Source organism: Populus euphratica, unplaced genomic scaffold (genome assembly GCF_000495115.2).
Source record: "Populus euphratica unplaced genomic scaffold, PopEup_1.0 scaffold21.1, whole genome shotgun sequence".
Taxonomy (NCBI): Eukaryota; Viridiplantae; Streptophyta; class Magnoliopsida; order Malpighiales; family Salicaceae; genus Populus; species Populus euphratica.
Window position 1 is genome coordinate 776,013 of NW_011499887.1, and position 23,726 is coordinate 799,738.

At 35.4% G+C, this 23,726-nt stretch overlaps 3 protein-coding genes across 4 annotated transcripts in view; 1 reads left to right on the top strand and 2 right to left on the bottom strand.

Moving 5' to 3' along the window:
* LOC105130498 (putative disease resistance protein RGA3) overlaps positions 1 to 5,269 on the bottom strand; it is a 64,086-nt gene extending 58,817 nt beyond the window's left edge. Inside the window, exon 1 of one of the 2 annotated variants that reach the window (XM_011033039.1) lies at positions 3,436 to 5,269. In XM_011033039.1, coding sequence (XP_011031341.1) covers positions 3,436 to 5,080 — 1,645 coding nt within the window. In that variant the 5' untranslated portion in view covers positions 5,081 to 5,269. Of the gene's footprint in view, positions 1 to 1,787 lie in introns of those variants that run through there. The other variant, XM_011033037.1, reaches the window with a different exon arrangement.
* A 1,562-nt stretch (positions 5,270 to 6,831) lies between these two features.
* LOC105130497 (replication protein A 32 kDa subunit A-like) lies at positions 6,832 to 10,177 on the bottom strand. Its single transcript, XM_011033036.1, has 10 exons — positions 9,865 to 10,177; positions 9,182 to 9,292; positions 8,965 to 9,062; positions 8,735 to 8,776; positions 8,529 to 8,606; positions 8,145 to 8,223; positions 7,944 to 8,027; positions 7,780 to 7,859; positions 7,203 to 7,271; positions 6,832 to 7,116 (listed from the first exon to the last, which is right to left on the bottom strand). The coding sequence occupies exons 1-10, from the start codon at positions 9,967 to 9,969 to the stop codon at positions 7,041 to 7,043; spliced, it is 822 nt and encodes a 273-aa protein (XP_011031338.1). The 5' UTR covers positions 9,970 to 10,177; the 3' UTR covers positions 6,832 to 7,040.
* A 6,143-nt stretch (positions 10,178 to 16,320) lies between these two features.
* Positions 16,321 to 22,108, top strand: ACDO1 (Protein kinase superfamily protein). The gene is made up of 14 exons (XM_011033041.1): positions 16,321 to 16,730; positions 16,814 to 17,020; positions 17,516 to 17,605; positions 17,693 to 17,839; positions 17,925 to 18,089; positions 18,310 to 18,450; positions 18,529 to 18,708; positions 18,987 to 19,182; positions 19,389 to 19,516; positions 19,732 to 19,803; positions 21,122 to 21,234; positions 21,329 to 21,473; positions 21,601 to 21,670; positions 21,749 to 22,108. The coding sequence occupies exons 1-14, from the start codon at positions 16,443 to 16,445 to the stop codon at positions 21,811 to 21,813; spliced, it is 2,007 nt and encodes a 668-aa protein (XP_011031343.1). The 5' UTR covers positions 16,321 to 16,442; the 3' UTR covers positions 21,814 to 22,108.
* The last annotated feature ends 1,618 nt before the right edge of the window (positions 22,109 to 23,726 follow it).

Sequence of the window (23,726 nt, forward strand, 5' to 3'; positions counted from 1 at the left end):
TTGGGCTAAAACATATCTTTCACTTTAAAAAACACATAATGCTTCAATCTTTAATGGTCATACTCTTATTTAGCAATCATCATTTGAAGTTTCCATTGAAAACTAAGGTTATGCATATATATATTCTGAAAATCCGGCAAGCCTTTAAAGAAATTCTTCATACATAAAAGCATCCAAAAACAATAGGATTTATGCATACTTATTAATTTCATCACTCGCCATAAGCTTTAGCCCTTTACCCCCTACTTTTTCCTTTACTTTCTTTTCTTTCCTTTCATTTATAACCTCACAATCTATCTTTCGTTTTCTTTCTAACAATTCTAACATATTTTTATATTATGAAATCAAACTCATTTCAAAGAGAGAAAATACTTGGGTAATTGGATACTCTTAATGCATATAAAACTCACATGCTTCGACGCTAAATTGCTTATAGAAATTGGAAAGAAAACCAGAATGTCAAATGCATGCAGCAACAAGGTCTTTGAAAAAGTAGAAAACTATTATACTTATCTATCTACGTTCAATAAATTTAAACGTGCTTATCAGTAGCACATACTTAACCACCCCCAAGATCAAAATACCTACACTTTGGAATTCTGAAAATGAAAGCGCATGACCTGTAAAAAAAAAAAAAAGCGATCTCGTTGAAGCTTGTCGCTGCTCTGGAAAATACAACAAATCCACAGTATCAAAAGATGCTCTGTGTCTGATTCTAATAAGAGAAACCTGCACATAAATGTTTGACAACAAGCCATATCTCAAAAACTTGCCAACTTAAATAAGAAATCTCTGCAAAAGAACAACTTCATATACATACAAAGCTCATGAAAACCATACAACAACTTGAATGATGATCTAGTGCCCATCAAGAAGAACATACATTCCATCCCCATTGTATAATCAACAAGTTAGATTTCACCATGTCAGAATGCTCATTGGCCCTCTTAAAACTACAGTACCATTTCTTCACCACCATTATAAAAAATAAAATAACATAAATGTCATGTTTTCCAATTCTCCCTTGATTTGTTTGATTTTCCAACCATGTAGATAGAAGGATGAATTATTTAAAAAAGAGAAGCCTTTGCTTGTTTTGATAGCAGAACATTAAATTATTTCACTTGACGTTTTTGAACTAAGATAATTTCATTTAAAGATATTATTTTAAAAAGTGAGGCCTTTACTTGTTTAGAAAATTAAAGATTTGAAATAATGTAAGTCGACTTAGTCTAATACAAAATAAATAGAGAGAGAGAGAGAGAGAGAGTAAACGAAGGAAGAATCAAGATTTATTATTTAGGCATGCATAGAATTTAGTTTCTGTACACACATTTTCATCGACTAAATTCCATAAAGCAAAATAGAAATTGAAAAGAAAACTAGAATGTCAAATGCATGCAGCGAAATAAATAAATATAGAGAAAGAGCAGGGATTAATAATAATAATAATAATAATAATAATAATAATAATAATAATAATAATAATAATAATAAGAGAAATTAAATGAAAGAAGCTGTTAGAAACCTTTATATTTAAGAATAGTAGCCTCACGGTGAAAATGCTCTAACCATCAAATATGATAAATTAAATAAATAAATAATACATAGTTTAATAAAATGATAGTAATAATAATAAAAATAAAAGAAATTAAACTAAGGAAGGAAGGAAGGAAGAGATTAAATACGTTCATTTATGTTTAATTGAAAAACGTTACCTTTCATACACCTAATAATATAGAGAGAGAGAGAGAGAGAGTATGGAATAATAAAAATAAAAGAAAATAAAATAAAGGAAGGAAAGGAGAGGTTAAATACCCTTCATACACTTAAGTGTTTGTATGTTCGGTGAAAATACTCCTTACCATCTCAATCCTTCACCCTTTACATAGCGACCCTCCTTTTGAATGTAGTAGCCATCAATTACAATATCTGGAATGTGTTTAATGTTAGAAGGCCACTCCTCCTCCCTCTCCTTTCCCCATCCTCTTGCTCTTCCACTCAGCTCTTCACTGCAGTAATCGATTATTAATTCTTGCAAAGAGGGAAGGTAGGGTATCATCCCTTGAGATTCAGATTCAGATAGCGACTTCAATACTCTGCAGTCAGCGATATGTAATTTCTGAAGAGAATGCATCCCCTGAACAGGAAGTGGCAGAGACTTCAATCTTGGACATTCGTAGATCGATAGCTGTAGAAGAGAAGAGAGATTTTGCAGCCCTACTTCTGGAACAGATTCCATGTCATCAATTGAATACATCTCTAGATTCTTCAATTTGGAGAGAGGACGGATAAATGAAGAAGAAGAAGAAGAGACTGGTGATTTCATATTCATTGTCTGCTGTAATGGCATTGAACTAGTCCTCCGCAAATCAAGACCTTCATCGAGAGTTGGAAACAACGGCATTGAAGTCAGATTTGGACAATCAGAAACGCACAAGGAAGAAAGACGTGGAAAACAGAGCATTTTTATTGTTGACTCATCACTATCAGCATTCATCTCATCTCTACTCCATCTCTTCCACCATCCCTTCAGTCTAAAACAACCATAGATAACAAGTGTCTTTAAGGATGGGAAAAACGTCGACGCTCCTCTTCCTCTATCCCCCTCACTATCTATGTACTCCAAATCATCCAATCCCACAATACTTAATTCTTCAAGAGAAAGGATTCCATCTAAGGGAGGGATATGCTTAAGTCTTTTGCAGCTTTCCAGACAAATCCTTGCAAGATTTGAGATATTTGAAACCCAACTTGGAAACCTCATACCTCCATAGCCTTCAACTCTCAACTCTTGAAGACTCGAGTTTGGCTGGAGGCTTTGCAACATTTTATCATACAAATCAATATCTGAATCACTATCCAGCTCTGGGTCCCACCGTACGGTCAACGACTGAAGATATTTTTTATCGATCAATTTAGCTCCTTCAAATTCTGATATACAAGACCCCTCGTATCCTTTGACTATTATTTCTAGGCCACCTCTCAATTCATTTAATATTCTCAACTCATCCAATCCACCTATAATCTTAGATTCAGGACTCCTATTTCTTGCAACCACAAAACATGACAATGTCTGTAGACTAGTTAATTTCCCAATCCCACGAGGCATATACTCTAAATATTCACATAAATCTTCATCAAGAGTGCAACCAACATCAAGATGCCTCAGATTGATCAGCTTAATAATATCTCTTGGTAGTTCCTCAAGGTTATCACAACCATTGAGCTTGAGCACTTGCAAATTTACCAGACTGGTGACAGAATTAGGAAGCGCCTCCATCTCATTATTTGAAAGATCAAGATATTTCAGATGCTTGATATTTTCAATGAGAGGTGACACTTCCTCAATTCCCAAATGACTCAAAACAAGCACACGTAAACGCCTAAAGTTTTGACAAATTGACACCCATGGCCTCTCATCCCATGCGCCACCTTGCAATAATATAAGTGTTCTTAGACTTTTTGCAATAGGCAAAGGAATTGGAATTTGTTGGGACAAATCCAATTCTGTGTCAAATGACACGTGCCGAGTCATTTCACTAATCCTATTTCGTCCACGCTCCACTTTGATGCTCTGAAAACCAGCGACATAGGTTGCAAGATCATGCATAAAATCATGCATTTTGCAACTTTTTATGTTCCCAAATCTATCCTTTTCCACTTCGTGAAAGAAGGACCTCCATAGTAAACTCTCAAAGCACTTGAGACCAACAATCTCAATACGCCTACGACCTGAATTTGAAGTGCCAACAAACCCTTGTGCAATCCAAAGTTGAATCAAATATTTTACATCTATCTTATAACCTTTGGGAAATAAGCTACAGTAAGCAAAACAATGCTTCATAAATGATGGAAGAGCATCATAGCTTAACTTAAGGGTCTGTATAATGTTATCTTGGACCCTATTTGGAAGTTCTTGTTGGATAAAGGGCAACCACTGGGCTCTATCTTTCAAAGACATTAACCTCGCAATTGCCTTTATGACCAAAGGAACTCCACAACACCTCTCTACAATCTCTTTTCTAACTCTCTCATCTACATGACCCGACTCCTGGCCTTGAGGAAATGTCTTTTTTCTAAACAGTTCCCATGACTCATCTACAGACAGACCTTTTAAAACATGTGGTTCTATTGTGCTTGTGAATTTGGCAATTATATGAGAACGTGTGGTAACCACTATCTTACTTCCTACTGCATCACGTGGTAACAACTCCTTCAAACTCTCCCATTTTTCACCATCATACTTACCATCCCACACATCATCTAACACAAGAAGATACTTCTTTTTGTCTATTTTCCCTTCAAGCATTTTTTTCAGACTCTCTAACTGATCATCAGAATCTCCAGTACCTACAGCCCCTTTGATAATCTTTCTAACATCTAAGCTGCCTGAGACACTTACCCAGAGTCTCACACCAAAGTGCGCCTTAACTTGCTCATCATTGAAAACATGTTGAGCTAGTGTGGTCTTCCCCAATCCTCCCATTCCAACTACGGAGATGACAGAAACATTATGTTCATAGTTGGAATTCATCAGAAACGTTTTAACTGTCTTTTTGTCACTCTCTCTCCCAACTATTATTTCAGGTTCAGATGAGGTAGTTTGCTCCCTGACCATGGTCAAAGAAGCTCTCTCCTCATCACGAACATCAAAGTTCAATTTTTTACTGTCAATTTCAATGCCATCTAGTCTCTCTCTAAGTATTTTAACTCTATGACCCATCCGTAAACCATACACAAATTGGTTTGATCTTGAGAAAAAAAGGCGTACCTCCCTCGATACTCTTTTCCCGGGCATCAACTGTTTCCGCAGAACTTGTGTTGAGAAATCGTCCAGCAAATCCTCTGCATCATAAACAGCTTCCCGCAGCTTCATGAGCCAGTCTTCGATTTGATGGTTCTGTTTTTGTGCCTGCTCCTCAACGTCTTGAATCACAGCTTTAATCCTAGTAACTGTGCCACTAAGCTTCATTAATTGATCTCCGACCCCCCACCATAGTGCAACCTCCTGAAAAGCTGGGGAACCTAGTTTCTTTATTATTTCCTCCAAAATACTGAAGAGCACACCTTCATCCATTTTTCTTTGCAGGTTCAAAAAGGAGTGGACGGAGGAGGGAAACACAAAAAAAGAAAGGGAAAAAAGTTAAAGAAAAGGTGTGTGACTGGGTGGTGGTTGAGGTGTTTCTTGGTTTGAGCGGTGATGATCGGTTTGAATGCTAGAAGAATGTTTATGTTGCTGTGAAGAGCGTGCGGAAAACCACAGGCTTCCGGGCTTCATTTATAGAGATAATAAGATTCGAAAATCTCCAAAACACTCAAAGCTATTAGAGATTCTGCAAGTACTCTCATGATCTCGAAATCCTTTGACCAATCTGCACTCAACAGGCAGGTATTTCTTTTCTTTGCTTTTAAAAATCAATCTCTATTCCTTGCTTCATTTTAAGTATCACACCAATAGACTTGTATGACTTAGCCTTGCTAAAAAGGGAAAGACAAATCCAAGGGATGTTTCAAGTAGCGAAGCCAAATTATTTTTTGACATGAGATTTCAATTATGTTTTACCTTTCAAAATGAGATTTACGATGCGAATGTCTTTAGTAATGGGTATGCCTTACGTAATGAAAAAAAGATTACTTCCCAAGGAGATGCTGATGCTTTCATTTACGTAAAGATAAGACTAAAGCTATAAGAAGGCCTGCATGCACTATCTCGATCTCCAGATCACTCAACTGGTAGTACTGCTTCTATTGCTTTGCTCCGCACACTTTATTCGAAAAATGACATCAATCCAGGGTTATAGCTATATATACAGTGCTCTTGAAGGAAAGATGAGGGCCAAATTAACTTGTGAAATGGAGATTTTCAGTTATGTGGAAGCAATAATGGAAGATGCCTTCCCTTTTTCAAGGGCTTATGCGTACTTGGGATCCTACAGTATCGGTCACTGAAACCAATCAGAAGAAGCAAGTGCCTTTAATGGAGGGTATGCCCCTAGCTAGTAGCAGTGAATGTAAAGACTTCTTCTTGGTGCTTTATTCATAGGTAGAGGAAATTCCAAACTATTCCAAAACACTCAAAGTATCAAAAACTCCAAATCAATCTCTTCATTGGCTACGAGTTCCTTTCTTTGCTTTAAAAAATCAATCATTACAGGAACCTTCATTTGTTCTTTTGGAGTTCAGGGCTCCTCGTCATTTCATGGACTCTCAGAAATCATAAAGCTGTAGCTAGAAACAAGTTCAATAGCTACATATTAATGGCATATAAGCTTTAAAGGGCTGGTTATGGTTAATGAAGTTTAATCATTTTCTAGGTTCAAATATTGGAATCAAGACGTTAAGATGTAGGGAAGCCACAATCTTTCGAAACGTACATTGCTATTATATGCAGCCATAATTAATAACTTGTTAACTTAAGATTTAAATTATGTTAAGGATAATATTAAGATGTTTAGTACGCTAATGCCTTTAGTTAAAGGATAGGCCACCAAAGCTATAAATCACGGCTTCTCTTTTTCATGGGGGGCTTCGGCATGCTAGGGGTGCTTCATTTTCTGTTCACTGAAACAAATCAAAAGAAGCAAAACGCCTAGTAGTGAATACGGACCCCCCTAACTATACGATCAAAAGAGATTTCGATGCGCTTTCCTCTGGTAAAATAAATTCCAAACTGTCCCAAACACTCCAGGTATCAAAAACTCCAAATCAATCCTTCGATTCGACTGCACTCAACTAGAACTTTCTTTGCTTTAAAAAATCAATCAGACCATAATCTTTGTTTTTTTAGAGTTCCAAGCAGCACGTCATTTAGGAATCTAAACAAAACATCAAAATGTTGTGAAATTCTATATATGATTTAGCGATAACAACATGTCCAGATCCCTGCACTTAAGATTTTAACATAGAAACAAATAAATATCTACAGGCTGTTATGTTAATATTCAAAAGAACGAACATGTTAATATTCAAAAGAAGGGACAAAATAACTCGCAACAGCATTGTAGACTGGGTAGCATTCCAAAATACTGTGAACTTCATCAGGTTGCTTTGTAGTGAAACTCGTCAATTGTAGAGTATATCAAACCTTCATCTTCAAGTGATCTAATAGATTCCCTGGCCAAGACAAAAGAAAAGGTCGATAAAAGGAATTACTTGATAATGTAGGGTGAGAAGGGGAGATAGAGAGAGTGAGAGGTTACTTGATCTTCTCCATGGGAAGTTTCAGCTGTTGGCAAAGTTCATCCATGTGCATCCCTTTTTCCTGTCCACTGCAACCAAGAACCCCGCTCAACATTCGTAAAGGAACTAAACGTAAGTTCAGTATTAGCAGATTAAAATTTAATAGCAGTCAGAATAGTGTTTGCAAAACATGGCTAGCTATTCCAAGCAACGCTGCAAAACATTAATTGTCCATAGCAGTCAGTACACACTGCATGTGTTTTTGAAAAATAGAAACCAAAAGAAAAAAATGAATGGACTGCTCAAAAAACTAAAAACAAGTTCAGTAGCAACAGATTAAAACAGAAAAAGAGCATCTGTCCATGACATGGGGCAGGGTGATGTTTTAAACAAATAGAACTCCAATGAAACAAGGAACAATTCCAAATTAGCAGTCTACAGCTGGAGGACAAAAGAGAATGAGAACCATATAAAACTTGATATATTAAACACAATCAAATACGGTGGCACTAAGAAAGGGCAAGGCAACCACAGACAACATGAGATTTCAAGGAGAAAGAAGCTGCATGGAGTCAAGAGTTTAAATGTTCAACTCACATGCTTGAAGACTGTTGCAGACGATCAAGAACCAATTGATCACAATCCTTTAGCCCATCAACATCAAATTGCTTGGACATCTGGGAAAAGGAAACTAGAATGTTATGCCAAACACATTTGGAAACCAGGACATTGAAAAAAGTTTTTTTGAGGCAGTCCCATACCAGGTTTGATGTGAATGTCTGACCATTCCGCACAGAAGTGTTCATTGATGATTCTACCATATGAGGCTGAGTTGAAGTTCCACCCTGCAAATTCAGTTGAAAACAATTCACACAACCAACCAACAGAAAACACAATATGCTCTCAAATCATTTCATAAACTTTATTGATAGTGCATAATTCATCCGCTCCAAGATCAATACCTGCAATTTGGAATTCTGCAAATGGGAATGTATGCAATCTATAAAATGAAAAGTAATCTCATCGAAGTTTGTCACGGGCCTGCAATAATAAAAAGAACAATAAGATTGCAGTGAATTTATAAATAATGAAAGCGTGCACACTGATGCAAGAAACCAATCATGCCCACTATGAAACACATCCAAGCCACGCTCAACAAGAAGGGTTCTTAAGAAAAATATTTCTTAATAAGTGGTTAAATGTGGCTAAAAAGCTCTCCTCGTCAACTCCAAGTTGCTTTGTCAATGCAAATTCCAAGTGTCATCATTAGTGGAAATTGAAAATTGAATGAAATGCACAGTTTCAGAAAGACAAGTACAATGATGACTAAAGGGTATGGTCAATACCTGACAGAGAAAGCAACCAACTGCTTGACATCTTGAAAAACTCTCAAGTGTCCAATAACTCGAACATACATTTCATCTCTATAGAAAAATGATTCGCATGGGAAAAAACAAATGTTAAAAGATCTCACATCAGAAAAAACATGACACCAGATTTTTCTCATGCTAGATGCTTGGCAAGAGACATGTATAAGAGACCGGAAACTTACTGTACTGCCTCCATTTCCAATTTTTCAAAATTCTCGGTCACCCTATTAGAAGTGTTGAGCACACGTCAAAACTACTCTTCAAAACAAATGAAAAACTCCAATTTTGAATTATAATCAACACTTTAGTTTGATTATTTGGTTTTTGGCACACAACAACGCATGGAAATTTAAAGGATTAAAGGCAAGCAATTTCATGAACACATAAATTCCACATGCAAGCACATAATTACCATCTTCTACAACCAATACGGCCTGTTCCATCATCTATGACAAAACTAACATCAGTCGACTTTTCAGCTTTATTAAACACCATTCCAACCACCGTAACCTACACCAACAAGGTGAAGAAATGGAAGAAAATGGTTAAAGGGAAACCAAATGGAGAAAGAAATTTAAGGCTTAGACCCACAGAACTATATTTATATAGCAGGAATTGAGAGTGATTACATTGGTAACATCCACACCGTTGATCACAAAACTTGACTTCTCATCACCAGATTGAGAAGCTTGGCTTATCTGCTTCACCGTAACTGGAACCACACCCAACGAATTGCGACTCTATTGCCAAACAAAGAAATTTTTACAAAAGAAAAGGGAATGGAATTGTCAGAACAAAATTTTGACAATTATGCAATATTATGAAAAGAAAAAAACAGTCTAACTTGGACATTTGGCAATAATTAATAGTTACTTAATTTCTCTTCCCACCATTTTTGTCACCAATAAACAACCAACATAAAATCCATAACCCTGAGGCTAACAAAAAAACACAATTTTTTTCATTTCCAGCACTCAAATTGAAATTATACTAGAGTTTCTCAGTTGCGTGCTTTAATTTTCCTACACTTTCTCAGCAACCAAACAGCAACTACGACTACAAAACCACAAAGATCGACAAAAACAGGGATCTTTTCATTCCACTTTCTCAATTGATTCACTTAATTGTCCCACGCTTTCACGGGAAATATAATTATAAAAACCTAACACTGATAAATAAGTTGCTTTTTGGTTTAATTTTCGTTTACGGAATGGAAAAATGGGAAACAATTATTAAAAGGAGAGAAATTAGCAAAACAAAACAAAACACACGCACACACACACACAGAGAGAGAGAGAGAGAGAAGGCTTGCTTTAGCGGGAGAAGGTGTGGAATCGGTGAGCTGAGTGGATTGAGAAGGCATGAATCCGCCGCCGGAGAAGGAGGAGGTGGCATCGAATTGGCTGCTTGAAAACATTTTTTCGTTCTTTTGAAACCCTAGAAATGTGAATGTTTTGGAAGACTGAGTCAATTGTTAGCGAATGGAAGACAGGGAGAGGAGGGTCACTTTTAATTTATTAGATAACGGATTCCCGCCATCGTGGATTTTAGTTTTCCTTTTCCCGCGCGGGCGAAACGACACCAGCTGGTTTCGTTTGGGGGGTGGGAGTTCATAGTTATCGGTCCGGGAATTAATCGAAGAAAGTGAATGGCTAATTAGGTTATTATGTCAAATCATGGTTTGTCGAATTAATTATTTTTATTAAAACAGTTTTATTTTATTTTTTTAAAGTTCAAATTTTTTAATGTTGACTCAAATGAGAATCAATCAAGTTTGGTTGTAAAAAACTAAATTACTAAAAACCTTGTGAAGACAGTCGTGTTTCATTGAATCAATATTTAATATAGTTGAATTAAAAACTTAATTTAAATTAAATTATAAATCTTAAAATTTTCAAATAGATTGGATGGATTTAACAACTATGATGAATTGACTTTTGCATTTAATTTAATATATGGTACATTTGATTCCATTTTTATTATGAAAAAATGATAAGAATTTGATTAGTAAAAATATTTATTTTTATTAATATTATTATTTGAGTTAACTTGTACATATCTCGATTAATTTTATAAATTCTGAAGTTATCGACCATGTAAACCTTCAATAATCCTAAAATTTATGAAACTCGAACTGGTAACATTAAAAAGCAAACCTAAAATCTAACTTAAACCATGTAAACCTTCAATAATCTATACGGTTTTTTTTTTAATAAAACAAAAATATTTTAATAATAAGAGAAAATTTATTCATATTCATTCCCGTGTATATATACACACACTAATTAGCATGGTTAATGTATTATCTTTTAAATGAAAAATGAAATGAGTTAATTAATTCTTCATGTTTTTAATTTTGGATTCAAACAAATAAGAATTTATTAGTAGTTTTTTAAGTGAACAGCGTGTGTTTATCTTGATAGATAATTTTGTTACCATAGTTTGTATTAACTTTGATATAACCTATAAGAATGATAAACTGTATTGCTAGTATTATGAAATGCTGAGATTAAATGAGAATGGTGGTGTATTACTTGAAATCAAATTTATAATACAAGATTCTCTTTGGATTGATATACTTGCTTAAACTTCAGCATTATGTTTGCAATAGTGGAAAATATAGTCGATAACATTAAAAAAAAAATCAAGGTATTTAGAAATAAGGTATAATAATTAGATAACAGGCTAATTATTTAGTTGTAGTAATCTAATCTCTCTTTTTTTTAGTCAAGGTATTCGGTAACTTGGTATGGAAAGCATGGGTGGCTCGTAACTGGTAAATCAATGTAGCTAATAATTAGTACTTGGTAAGTCGAAGTGACATGTAACTTGTACTTGTAAAAAATCTTGTTTGATGGAAATGGGAGCTCTTAGATGTTCAGGTCACTAACTTTATAAAGAAAGAAAATAAAATGATATTTTAGATGGACAGACTTTGAAAATGTATATACTAAAACTGTTGAGAATTAAAAGATTGTGAACCTTGAACTTTGTGGGTTAATAATATATTTATAGTCTACGAGTATTGTCCTTTTATGAAAAAGAGGGGTTGAAAAGTCATTTCACCCCTGTAAATAAATGTAATAATTTGAGTTGTATTCCACTTAAAATAATACATATTAAATCAATACATAAATATAAAGGAACCCACATGGAATCTCAAAAAGTTACTGAGAGATTTGTGTGGGGTCTTGAAAAAATTATCAAATAAGTGTTAGGCTCAAATAAGTTGTCTAAGCCTATTACGAGTGGAAAATAAGTATGAGTGCATGCTCCAGCCCATAAAGATAATGAGGAGCCCATAAGAATAATGAGGAGCATGGTGCTGGAAATACCCAACACCTGGAGCTTTGGAACCACACGTTGTCTGAATGATTATTGGTAAGGCTTAGCTAAGGGGTTAAGCCCAATGTTACGAGCTTAACTTGGAGGTAGATCCTATGGGTAGCCATGCATATTGTTTAGGCTCGTGCTTTTTTAATATTTAAACCTTGGGAATTTTTTTGAATCGTTAAATTTAGATTTATTAATAGTTCATGAAGTCTTTATGATATTAATATACAAAGACTTGTAAAAATACCGAGTACCATGAGTTTGTCGAAATCTCTTTGTATGAGAAGAGGGTTGGAAACTCCGAGGTAATAAACTGAAGAGCCTATATGCAGAGGAGTGCACTGTGTTTGAAGAATTTTTATAGGGGACCATAGATGAACTTGTACTTACAAATATTTTCTATGAGGCAAGAGAAATCCCATCAAGAAAGAGCTCGCACTTAGAAAAAAATTCTAAGTTGTTGGGGGAACCTAATAAGGATGATCTTATACTTGAAAAATATTTTAAAAGTTTAGGATAACTCATAAAGGATGAGTCTATATTTATAAAATATTATAAGAGGCTAAAAGACCAAAGGCTAAGAAACTAGAGAAGGAGAAATTCATACTTATAAAAACTTACAAGTGGCTAAGTGAACCTCAAAAGAGCGAGCTTATACTTGAAAATAGATTTAAGAGGTCAAGGATAACCTTATGAGGGCCATTTCTTGTGATAGCGCAAGGCTTGAAAGCCCCGTACTTATATGAGATTGTATTAAAAAGAGAGAGAAAGGCTTGTGGGCTCCTAGTCGATGGTGTAAGGCTTGAAAGCCCCTGGCAAAGAGAGATTACACTATAGTGGGAGGCATGTGACCTTCTTGATAAGGGTGTGGCTGAAGAGTTTGCCATTAGAGAAAAATTTCACTGAAGAGTGGAATGTCAATGGCTCCTTAATAATGGTATGGGGTTTGGGAGCCCCCAACTAGAAAATGATTGTATTAGAGAAGGGATGTATATAACCTCTCTAGCGATGGTTTGGAGCATGAAAACCCTCCATTTACTTGAGAGTAGGAGATCTAAGATCATTTCTAGAGATAATGTGAGGCCCAAGAGCCTTATTAATGAATTGTGGTAATCCAAGACTGCATCAAAGAAGCAAGAGATATGAGATCAATCCCTAAAGATTTTGTGAGACCCGAAAGCCCCACTAGAGATTCATATCAATTCTAGACTACACTGAAGAGACAGAAGATCTAAGATCAATCCCTGAAGATTTTGTAAAGCCTAGTAGCCTCACTAAAGATCTATAAATAAAATGTTAGAGGTAATATTTTTATTTAAAAAATAAATTCATTCCCATTAAGGATATTACATTTTAAGGTGATATGGGTACCAAACATGAAGGGGATTTTTAGAAGGAACATGTCTTGAAAGTGATAAATGTTTGTCTTATTGCCTAATTAACTTTAAATGAATAGTCATATTTTAACTTCAAGGAGTAATAAATCCTTAAGAAACACCAAGTGCTCATGGGTTGATCCCGTATGGTTTTTTCTCGAGCTTTCATTTCTACTAGGAGAATGATTTTTCTTGGAAAGTCCTTCATGCTAGTTGTCCTTATAGAAATAAAAAAGTTCATGTCATAATACACTAGTCTCTTTCATCTGTATATGATTTTCCATAACTTGCTTCACTTTGAGTAAGCTTTTGTCCAGTAAGACATAAAGTTTTTCCTAAAGAGCATGTTTTCTTTCCCCTCTCATTAAGACCTTTAAGGTTACTAGCTCAACCAACTTTTTTACCTCAAGCATTTTCTCATTAGACCTTTACAAATATGCATATGTAAACTCATCCTCTTACTAAATAACATCAAGTAGCTCTGTGAAGCTTGTTTTTAGTGGGTATACTGGTGTTAAAACATGTCATTAGCTTGGCATAAAAGTCACTAAACCTTTTTAAGAGAGCCCGACTCTAAATTATTATATCAGGTATGTGTAGACCCTTAGAAGGTTGTGTGAGAAGATTTTGAACACTGAGTCTGTTATAATCCATTTCTAGATTATTCCTCAAATTTCTTTTTCTTTAAAACAAAAACAAAAAAATAGAAAATATAAAAACAAAGGTTGACAACATGGAGAAAGCAAACCGAAGAATCAAACTGCAATTTTGGAATAAATTCAAGGTAATTATGCACCCATCATGCAAAAAAAAAATATATACAAATTTAAGGTCAAGTTAAATGATTATTGGTCGAATTTACATAAAAATTAAGTTCAAGCATATAATTAAATGTTTTATAGGCCAACTTGATTTAATCATAGGCTAAATTGAATTTTAATTATGTTTGAAAATTATTTTGAGTTCAATTAAAGAATTTAATTAAGTGCAAGGATTTAATTATACTTTAAATTGTCAAATTAATTTTATTAGGGGCTTAATTGGTGGAAAATTAAATTTTAGAGCCCAGTTTAAGCTTAATTGAGAAGATTAGAATTTTAAGAGACCAAATTTAATTTTTATCAAGTTAATTAGTTGAAATCAGGGGCACAATCACAAGAAAATTTAATTTTTGAGGTTAATTAGGGGTTAAATTGCATAAATTCAAAACTAAAAACTAAATAGAAAAAAACGCGTAAATATAAGGTTCCAATGAAAGTTTTGGTTGAGAATTAATTATATAAATCCAAAATTTATGATTAATTAAGGGTTCAATTAAATAACAATGAAAGTTGGAGGATATTCTTATATAAAAACCATCTCTTAATTTTTTGTCTATTAAACTTTAGAAAGCTTAAAGAGTTTAATACGAAACAACAAGATAGATAAATAACTGAAGTCCATCTCATGATTGTTTAAAAGAACACGTCTAGAGTTTCTATTGGGCATGGGGTATCACAATCGCACGATGGACTTCTACAGGGACTGGACAAGTGTCCAGGAAATATCTCAACACCATTAAGCTACATTTCTTACAAAAATAATAACAATAACAATAAGATAACTTCAGGCTTCAAGTTCAAGACTTCAAGGAGATGAGGTTCAAGGCCCAGTGGGTCATCAAATTACTTCAAACATTTTCCAGCGCCGAACTCTCTCCCGAAAGTGACACGTTGGACAACGAAAAAAGGTTCGTACATCAATCAAATCCATCCACCTGTACAAGAAGCCTCCACCTGGACCGCTCAACAAATAACATCCATCCAAATTTCCTTGTAATCGATTAGTATTGGATTTGTTTTTTAATTTACATGGATATCCAGGTTAATTTACATGTATTATAATTAATTTTATGATTTATTAAATATTTTATAAGTCTAATAAATATATAAGATACCATGAAAATGATAAACATACATAATTAGATTTGAATCTAAATAAAAAAAGAAATAAATTCTTTTTATTGTTGGGCTAACACCGCAAATACAGTGTTGGGTTTTAGTTGGATAAGATATTGTATCAATGAGGTAAAACAATTGAACTTAAATTAATTAACCTAAGTCATTTTCAAGTCACCCTGGATGTATACATCCATGCCAGAATTTATACCCTGAAATATAACTGCCCTCTCTGAAATTTATGGAAAACGTCAAACCAGTCCATATTACATTGCTTAATTTTCAATTTTATCCAAGAACATAAAAACATTTTATTAAGTAAAATCTTTTGCATTTCATAGATTCATGGGTTGGGATGTCCATTAATAATTTCGACGGAATGTGCAATATTTTCCATAAAAAAACTCCATGGTAATAAAAAACTTGATTTATGAAAAATGTTATTTTGGGATGAAATTAGGGATTGAAAAATATTAGGGACTAATTTCAGGTTTCTCAAACTCTCCCACCAGTAGATTTCTGAAAAGGAAAGGGCAAGCAAACAAACAAATCCACGTGGCAGAGCCCCGCCCCCAGCCGCATCTCTCACAAGCCTCCAACCGCTTGTGTTTCCCTCTAAAAATTAGCCCTTTCACATCTCCCAATTTCATATCATAAGATATATCTTTATCATTTGGGTCCCTAATAGAATAACATTCCGACACATCTCAATTGGATCCTCGTATCCATGTCTGGTAACTTGTCTGTTAAATTTCCATGTTCCATGCAGCCAAAACAAGCATGGCTAAAATCAAATGTCAATATAGAAATTAATTAAATATACTTAATTAAAAAAAGGATGCTCTTAGTTTTTTTATAAAATAAAAAGGCTACATATTTTATTTCTTGCATAATTAAAGTTGTAATTTGGAAACATTACAAGTATCCATATCAAAGGAGTAGCTCTTAATGACTCTCGTTTTAGAGATTGAGCGATTAATTTCGTGATATCATAGAAACGGTCCCGCATCGATGAAAGTTATTTGTTTGACATGAAACCATTACTTCAATAATATAATAAGGACTAAATTGAAGTTTTCCACAATTTTATCCATCCATTTCCAGCTTATGTGGTTACCCCTCACCAAACCATCTCCATAGCATGGCTTCAGCTAGCTCTCTTCTCTTCACTAAAATAACCGTTTTTTTCCCTCTCCTCTAACGCCACTCCCTCCCTCTCCTTCTCTGAAACTCAACAGCAAATTATGGACTTGATTTACTATCCAAATTACACAATTACCCCTTCCCTTTCCTCTCATAATCCAAAACCTCGCTCTCGGATTCTCCTCCAAAGAAGCAACTTCCGATCATCTCCAATTCGCGCTGCTGCTGCTTCTTCCTATGTCGAAACCACCAGAAACGGCGCCGCTTCAACAACAAGCAGGAGAAACGTAACAGTAAAAACAACTGACAGGGACAGCAGCAGCGCCATGGATCAACTCGACATCGAACGCGGCGTTTGCGTGCCGTTTCGCAAGTACTCTCCCGAAACAGTACGATTTCTTCTTCATCATCATCAAATAATAATAATAAATAATAATTTATTTTGTTCTTAATTTCATTTAATTTTGGTTAGGTGAGGAGTAAAGTGCTGGAATCGAGAGGGGCAATATCGTCGTTGATGTTGAGAGGAGTGGAGATAGTGTGGAATTTGGGATTGTATTGGTCTAATCTGGCGTATGATTTTTTGGTTGGAAGAGATGAGGAGGTGGTTCCGTATCGTGCTCGGCAGCTTAGGAATTTGTTGTGTGATTTAGGGCCTTCTTTCATCAAAGCTGGACAGGTTTGTTATCTGAATTTGCCAATTTTGTTTATCAATTATGTTCTCTATGAAGAGTTTAGATGCGATTTTTGATGACTTTAAGACTGAATTCGTGAATTTGCTAGAAATTGAAGTTAAAAATGTATTGGCGTAGCAAAAATTTGAGTACTTTTTATAGACTTTGGTTTATGTTGAATCAAGGAATTGTAATGGCGGGGTCCATTGCCCCGACTAATTTTATAACAGGGTTGAGTCTATGTAGTAATTTCTGCATTTGTAAGAATTTGAATTTTGGATTTCGGGGTGTTTGTTTATTCAAGTCTAAATGCTTGTTTCTTGGCACGTTTTCGTTATGATATCAGCGTTTGTGGATCCCATGTGTGGCCCCCATGATCCGCAAATACTGAAATGTGACTGGAAAATGTGTGGTGTGGTGGGAGTAGTGAAGATTTAGCCAAGTACATGTATGACAGTCTTGGGTTTTGGGGTTGACTGGATAGTTTTTGTGCTTTCCAGGTTCTTGCTAATAGACCTGATATCATTAGAGAGGATTATATGAACGAGCTCTGCATCCTCCAAGATGATGTTCCTCCTTTCCCCAATCAGGTAACTGCAGACTTTGCTTAGATTTTGGTTTGATGTGGCATGTCTGGATCATGTCTTTTTTTGCTTAACCAGTGAATGTTTTGATAGGTTGCTTTCAATATTATAGAAGAGGAGTTGGGGCAACCGCTTGAAGCTGTATTCAGTAAAATTTCACCACAAACAATAGCGGCTGCGAGCTTGGGTCAAGTTTACCGAGCTACCTTACAAGCTACTGGGGAGGATGTTGCAATTAAGGTTGTGTGTGGTGACTGTGGTCCATGTAACGGCATATTTCTCGTGTATTTATTGCAAACAATGATGTAAAGTCATTATTTTTCAGGTGCAAAGACCTCAAATAGAGCCCATAATCTTTCGGGATCTTTTTCTCTTTAGAACTCTTGCTTCATTCCTAAATGGAATCAGTTTACAGAAATTGGGATGCAATGCTGAGCTGATAGTAGATGAATTTGGTGAGAAGCTTTTGGAGGAGCTTGATTACACATTGGTACTTTCAAAACTGTCTTCTGTTCTGCATAACAATCTTGTTGTATGCTCTTAAAGATAGACAAGAATGTATCTTGGTCCATGACATCTGCCAGCCTTTCAGCTGTGTGATATCTATGTTCATGCAACCACATTGATGGATCTCCCCCCTCAAACAGTGATATTTCTTACAGTTTACGTTTTATATGTGTACTGATGATTCTGTTTCTTGTCCTCATCAGGAAGCTCGGAATATTGAAGACTTCCTGGAAAACTTCAAAGATGACCCTACTGTTAAAATTCCTCGGGTTTACAGAAAACTTTCTGGTTCACGTGTTTTAGTTATGGAATGGATAGATGGCATTCGATGCACCAACCCACAGGTGGCTATCAAAATATGTGCCTCTTTTTTCTTCTGTTTTTTCATGAAGAAAGAAATAATGTGTTTTTCATATGCTCAGGCTATCAGGGATGCTGGTATTGATTTAAATGGATTTTTAACAGTTGGGGTGAGTGCTGCTTTGCGGCAATTATTAGAGTTCGGGTTATTTCATGGAGATCCACATCCTGGAAATATCTTTGCCATGCAAGATGGACGCATTGCTTATGTGGACTTTGGGAATGTTGCTGTGCTTAGTCAGGTAGGATATTTGTCTCCTAGGTGTGCAGTGAAACAACATTATTCAAGTAAACAATGTCTCATTTATTTTTTGGTTTGATATATAAAAAAACTGATATACTGTTCTGTTCTGTGAAGGTAATAGTATAATTATATTGAATTGGCTGGGAAGGGAATGCTTGGCAAAGCATTTATATATAGACTAGTCTAGTTTACCAAGTGCAAAATTGTAGTTAATTTGATCTGCACAGAGTGTATACGATTTGTTACCTGCCTGCTAATCCGCTTACAATATTTCAGCAAAATAAGCAGATATTGATTGATGCTGTTGTTCATGCTGTGAACGAGGACTATGCTGAGATGGCAAATGACTTTACCAGGCTTGGGTTCCTAGCTAGTGACACTGATGTTGCTCCTATCATTCCAGCTTTGGAAGCTATTTGGCAGAATTCTGCTGGGAAAGGACTTGCTGATTTTAATTTCAGAACTGTTACAGGTAAATTGTACGCCCACAATCTATATTAATCATGTGTCTTTGAATCACACTTAATCATAGATCACCAGAGAGTTTGCCATAGAACTTTTGCCAATAGTATGAACATTTAAGCACATTGCTTAAACTAAAACTTTTTTGTTTGGTTTTCATTTGCATGGTTTACTTTGTTGTGCGTCTGGATTAAGATAGTTCTCTAAACATTGCAGGGAAATTTAATCAATTGGTTTACAATTATCCCATTCGTATACCGGAGAGGTTTTCCCTTGTTATTCGTTCTTTATTGACTCAAGAGGGCATCTGTCTTACCTTGGAGCCAGATTTTAAATTTCTTGAGGTGAGCCAGGTTTTAAATTTCTTGATGCTTTATATGTTATAACTTTCTAGGTATAAACTAATAAATGGTTTGATCCAAAACATTTTATCGCTCAAACAGAAAACAATACACAGGCTGATAACTTGAAGCAGTCAATCCATAATCACCAGCTTGTTTTGTCAGATTTGTACAGAATAAAGAACCTGTTTGACCAAGTTTGTGTATAATGTAACTAGGTTGCCTATCCATATATTGCAAAACGCCTCCTTACAGATCCCAATCCAGCACTCCGTGAACGACTCATACAGGTTAGTTCCAATCCATCTTGTTTAGAAATCTTTTTCCGCACAATGTGCATCAATTGCTTATATCATGCTGTTAAATTGCAGATGGTAGGTCATTTTTTTTTTTTTTTTACAATAACTGTAAGAATGTTTACCCACAAAAATAATTTTACTTCTTTGTGGAATGTCCTGTTTGGATGTATAACCAATTGCCCATTGTTGTTGCAATATGGAAGAGAGTATTCAACAAATCCAAGCAGGAGTGCTTGCACAACAGAACATGTCGCTCTCTTAGGGATGGGAATAATGTGGGTAGATTGTTAAATATGCCCATCACCTCATCCTAGATGAGGTGGTTAAATGGGGATGCTAAGATCTAAAAAGGGTGGTGGATCAGGTTTTGTTGCCTTTAAAAGCACCTACTGTCAGGTTTTTGTCAGGGAAGGGTTTAAGGGCCCCTAATTTTCCCCTGACCCTGATAAAAAGACAAAATGCAGTTCTAAACCACATAAACACTCGGCTTCAAGCTCATGGCCAAATGGACTTGATATCTGAAAGTCCTTTCTTAGAGATTGAATCCTCTCATCTCTGAACAACCAGGTGGATTTAACAGAGAAGAGTTCACATGCATTTGTCAAAACTAGCGAGCCACTTATGGTTATCAATTCTTGATGTTGATTTTGCTTTCAGCAAATTCAGGTTCACCGTAGTTGACAGCTTAGAGTCATTATTGGATGCGGGGTGGACAGTTTATGTCATGGGGTTGATTCACTGTCAAGTCTGAGGTTCAATGTTGTGTTTCACTTGATTGTGTCTTTCTATATCTGGGTCATTTTCCTTATCTGATGTCAAGCTCTTGTCAGGGAAGGACTCAAGGGCCCCCAATTTCCCTGACCAAAATAGGTAAAATATATACATTAGTTCTCAATCCTAGACACTTGGTGTCGCCTCATTGGCCAAATGGCCTTAATCTCTTAGTGTCCTTTCTCCAAGAGAGGATCCCTTATCGCTAAACAACCAGGTAACTTTAACAGAGAAGCATACACATGTAGATGTCAAAACTAGGTCTAGCCAATTAAAATTCTGGATTCTCAATGCCAATTTTGCTGCCAGCAAGGACAGGGACACCTTACTGGACGGCATCGTCATTATGGGTTGTGGGGAAGATGTGGGTGAAACAATTTATGTCAGGGGTTTGATTCATTGTCAATTCCTAGGTTCACTAGTGTGTTGCAACTGATTGTGTCCTTGTATTATTGAATTTTGGCCTTGTCCAAGTTCCATCAACCCAATGGTTTCTCACAATGTAATCCCTCAAGAAGGATCTGCTTCCCTGTGTCAGGTTCTGTTCAAAGGTGGTGTTTTCCAGTGGAAACGGCTTGAAAACCTTATTGTTCTTGCAAAGGAAAACGTAGCCAAGATGAGCAGCAACCCTGCTTTGCAAGTAAAAGACATGTCTGTATCTTTTCATGACAACCTTGATTATTTTGATACAATCTGGTTATTGTTTCAATAACACGTCCGCATGTCTGCAATTTTGTTTTCACAGCCAAAATTCAAGCTTGCAAATTAAAAAGAAGCTAGACTTGACAAATACCATTAAAGATGGAGCACGTCTCTTCTTTACCGATGAAGGAATCCGGAGGCAGTTGCTTTTGGCTATGACAGAAGACTCAAAACTTCACATTGAAGAGGTAAGCAAATTCGAGCCACTGATTGCTATGCTTGCCATCATCCAAATATAGAAATGGCACCTTTTTCTTCTTCTTCTGGTTTAGTCCATACCTTATCTGAATACTGAAATGAGTTCATCTTCTATAGCTTGTTGACGTATATAGACTGGTTGAAGACCAAATCGATATCCCCTCGGTGACTAGGGAAGTTGTGAGAGGTAAAGTTTCCTGGAATCTTAAATGTACCATTGCTTACTGAATTATATGAACAATGATCTTATGCTTCTGACTCGCAGACATTCCAACTGTTATCCGAGATCTCATACTTTCCTGGAGCGACTCAATCTTATCTGACCGATGATCAAAGCTTTGATGTAACATGGTTCATTCCTTACAATAGAACTATAATTTTATTTCGATCAAGACTACACTATACCGGGCGAGCAAGAAGGATTCTGCCATTTTTCCTTTTTGTCAAGAGGCTCTTTTATCATGTTGTAAATGCAAAGTAACTTCGTTGACACTGAAAATATTTCTGTCTCTGTATAGAAAGAATTATCTTACTCGGTAGATAATTGGAGAGAGCTGTAGTGTCAGAGGAACTCAAACATTTTGTCAATCTTCTGAAGTAATGCATGCAGTTTGTTTTCGCCTCGTTTGATCCGCCAGGGAAGTAAATGAAGAACACAATGCTGTTTTCATATTGAATTTGGATTTTCTTCTTAAAGGCTTTTGAATGTTGCATCAAACATATCAGTAACCAAATTCTATTAATGGTATTTTATTTCTTAAAGAAATACTCCAAAAAGAGAAGAGCTAAAAACACGAAATGGGTGATCTCTTCCCCTCGTTGTCTGGCATTTTGAAGGGTTTAACTTTAATCTATTTTCTATGGTAGCATTTAGGTAACGTTTGAAATTTTATTCCCAACATTTTGACTGATTCGAAAGTTTTGTAATTGCCAAAAGAATTATTATCTAAATATTCAACTTGTATAGGACCTGTACGCAGAGGATTTCACAAGGTGACTTCCATGTTTTGGATCGGAGCTCTTAAGCTTCATCTTCAAGAACACTTTTCAAAGTTTGAGTTCCTTCTTAATTTAGGAGAATGGTGTTAGAACGCAAGATAGATTCTTTTAGAACTAAATATAACACTAAATTTTTTATATTTTAGTATTCTTATATAATGAATATTATTTATATAACATAGTTGTTGTCGTAATCGGCCTAGGAATAGACATGAAAAAAGCTTGGTCATTAAATCAACTTGCGAGTTACAAAAATAATATTTTGTTATTTAAAAAAAAAAATTTAAAATTTTATTGATACCGACCCAGTTGATTGGGCATTTAGTTTTATCTAGTAAACTATATCATTAAAATCTCAATCAAATCAATTGAATTTTATTAAATTAATATTTTTTTATATTTAATTTAAAATTCAGAAACCTTTGCTTGTATGATATTTCATTGAAGATTTAACCATTATCACTCTCTGTATCTCCTGATTTTCTCTCTCTTGGATAATCTCTAATTTCAATTCTCAGGTACCTAATAAAGCAAGAGAACTCCCACTCTCTCTCTCTCTCTCTCTCTCTCTCTCTATTTCTTTTCTTTTCTGGTAGGGTTTCTTTAGACATGACCAACGATAAGCAAAACCCTGCAAGAGACGTAACCGAAGAAGAAGAGACAACCATTATAACCGTAGAAGTATCTTTTGTCCTCCGTGTATCAAAAAGCGAGGCAATTATCTTATTACTCTATCATGATAATTGTTCTGTCAATAAAGTTAATGATGCATGGTTTGCTGACGAGTCTGAAGTTCTTGAAAAATTAGGGTTGGTACTAAGAGAAACAAGTGATAATCGATGACGATATTTGTTCTGATGAGAGTAAAATTATTGCTTGCGGGTTTTGTGCTGGATTTTACCTCGGCTTCCTGCGCACATATCCTTGGTGTCTGTAGAGGGTTTGAGGAGGAATTCTGGTTACGTTGTCAGGTCTTATATTAAAGAATAGGAAGACAAAGTGGTGTACTGGTCGAGACTGCAAGTATGCTATTGAGTTTTGCGGTGGAAATCTAAGCAGCTTTGATGTTAAGGTTCAGAAAAGGTGTTGTTTGATATTTTATCCTTACCGCCTTGGCGACTTGTATGGTCTTATATTCTACTCAATGGAAAATAACTGGCAAAGAAAATCCTAATATAATCTAAGATAGTTGTAATAAATTTTAACTCGGAATTCAAGTCAGAACTCCGAACTCCTCAACTCAC

Coding starts and splice junctions, on each gene's coding strand:
- LOC105130497 (XM_011033036.1), bottom strand. CDS start 9,969: ATGTTTTCAAGCAGCCAATTCGATGCCACCTCCTCCTTCTCCGGCGGC. Junction 9,063..9,181: donor ACGGTGTGGATGTTACCAAT/GTAATCACTCTC, acceptor TTGTTGGTGTAG/GTTACGGTGGTTGGAATGGT. Junction 7,860..7,943: donor AGACATTCACATCAAACCTG/GTATGGGACTGC, acceptor TCCTTTTCCCAG/ATGTCCAAGCAATTTGATGT.
- ACDO1 (XM_011033041.1), top strand. CDS start 16,443: ATGGACTTGATTTACTATCCAAATTACACAATTACCCCTTCCCTTTCC. Junction 19,517..19,731: donor CAGATTTTAAATTTCTTGAG/GTGAGCCAGGTT, acceptor TAATGTAACTAG/GTTGCCTATCCATATATTGC. Junction 21,235..21,328: donor GCTTTGCAAGTAAAAGACAT/GTCTGTATCTTT, acceptor TTGTTTTCACAG/CCAAAATTCAAGCTTGCAAA.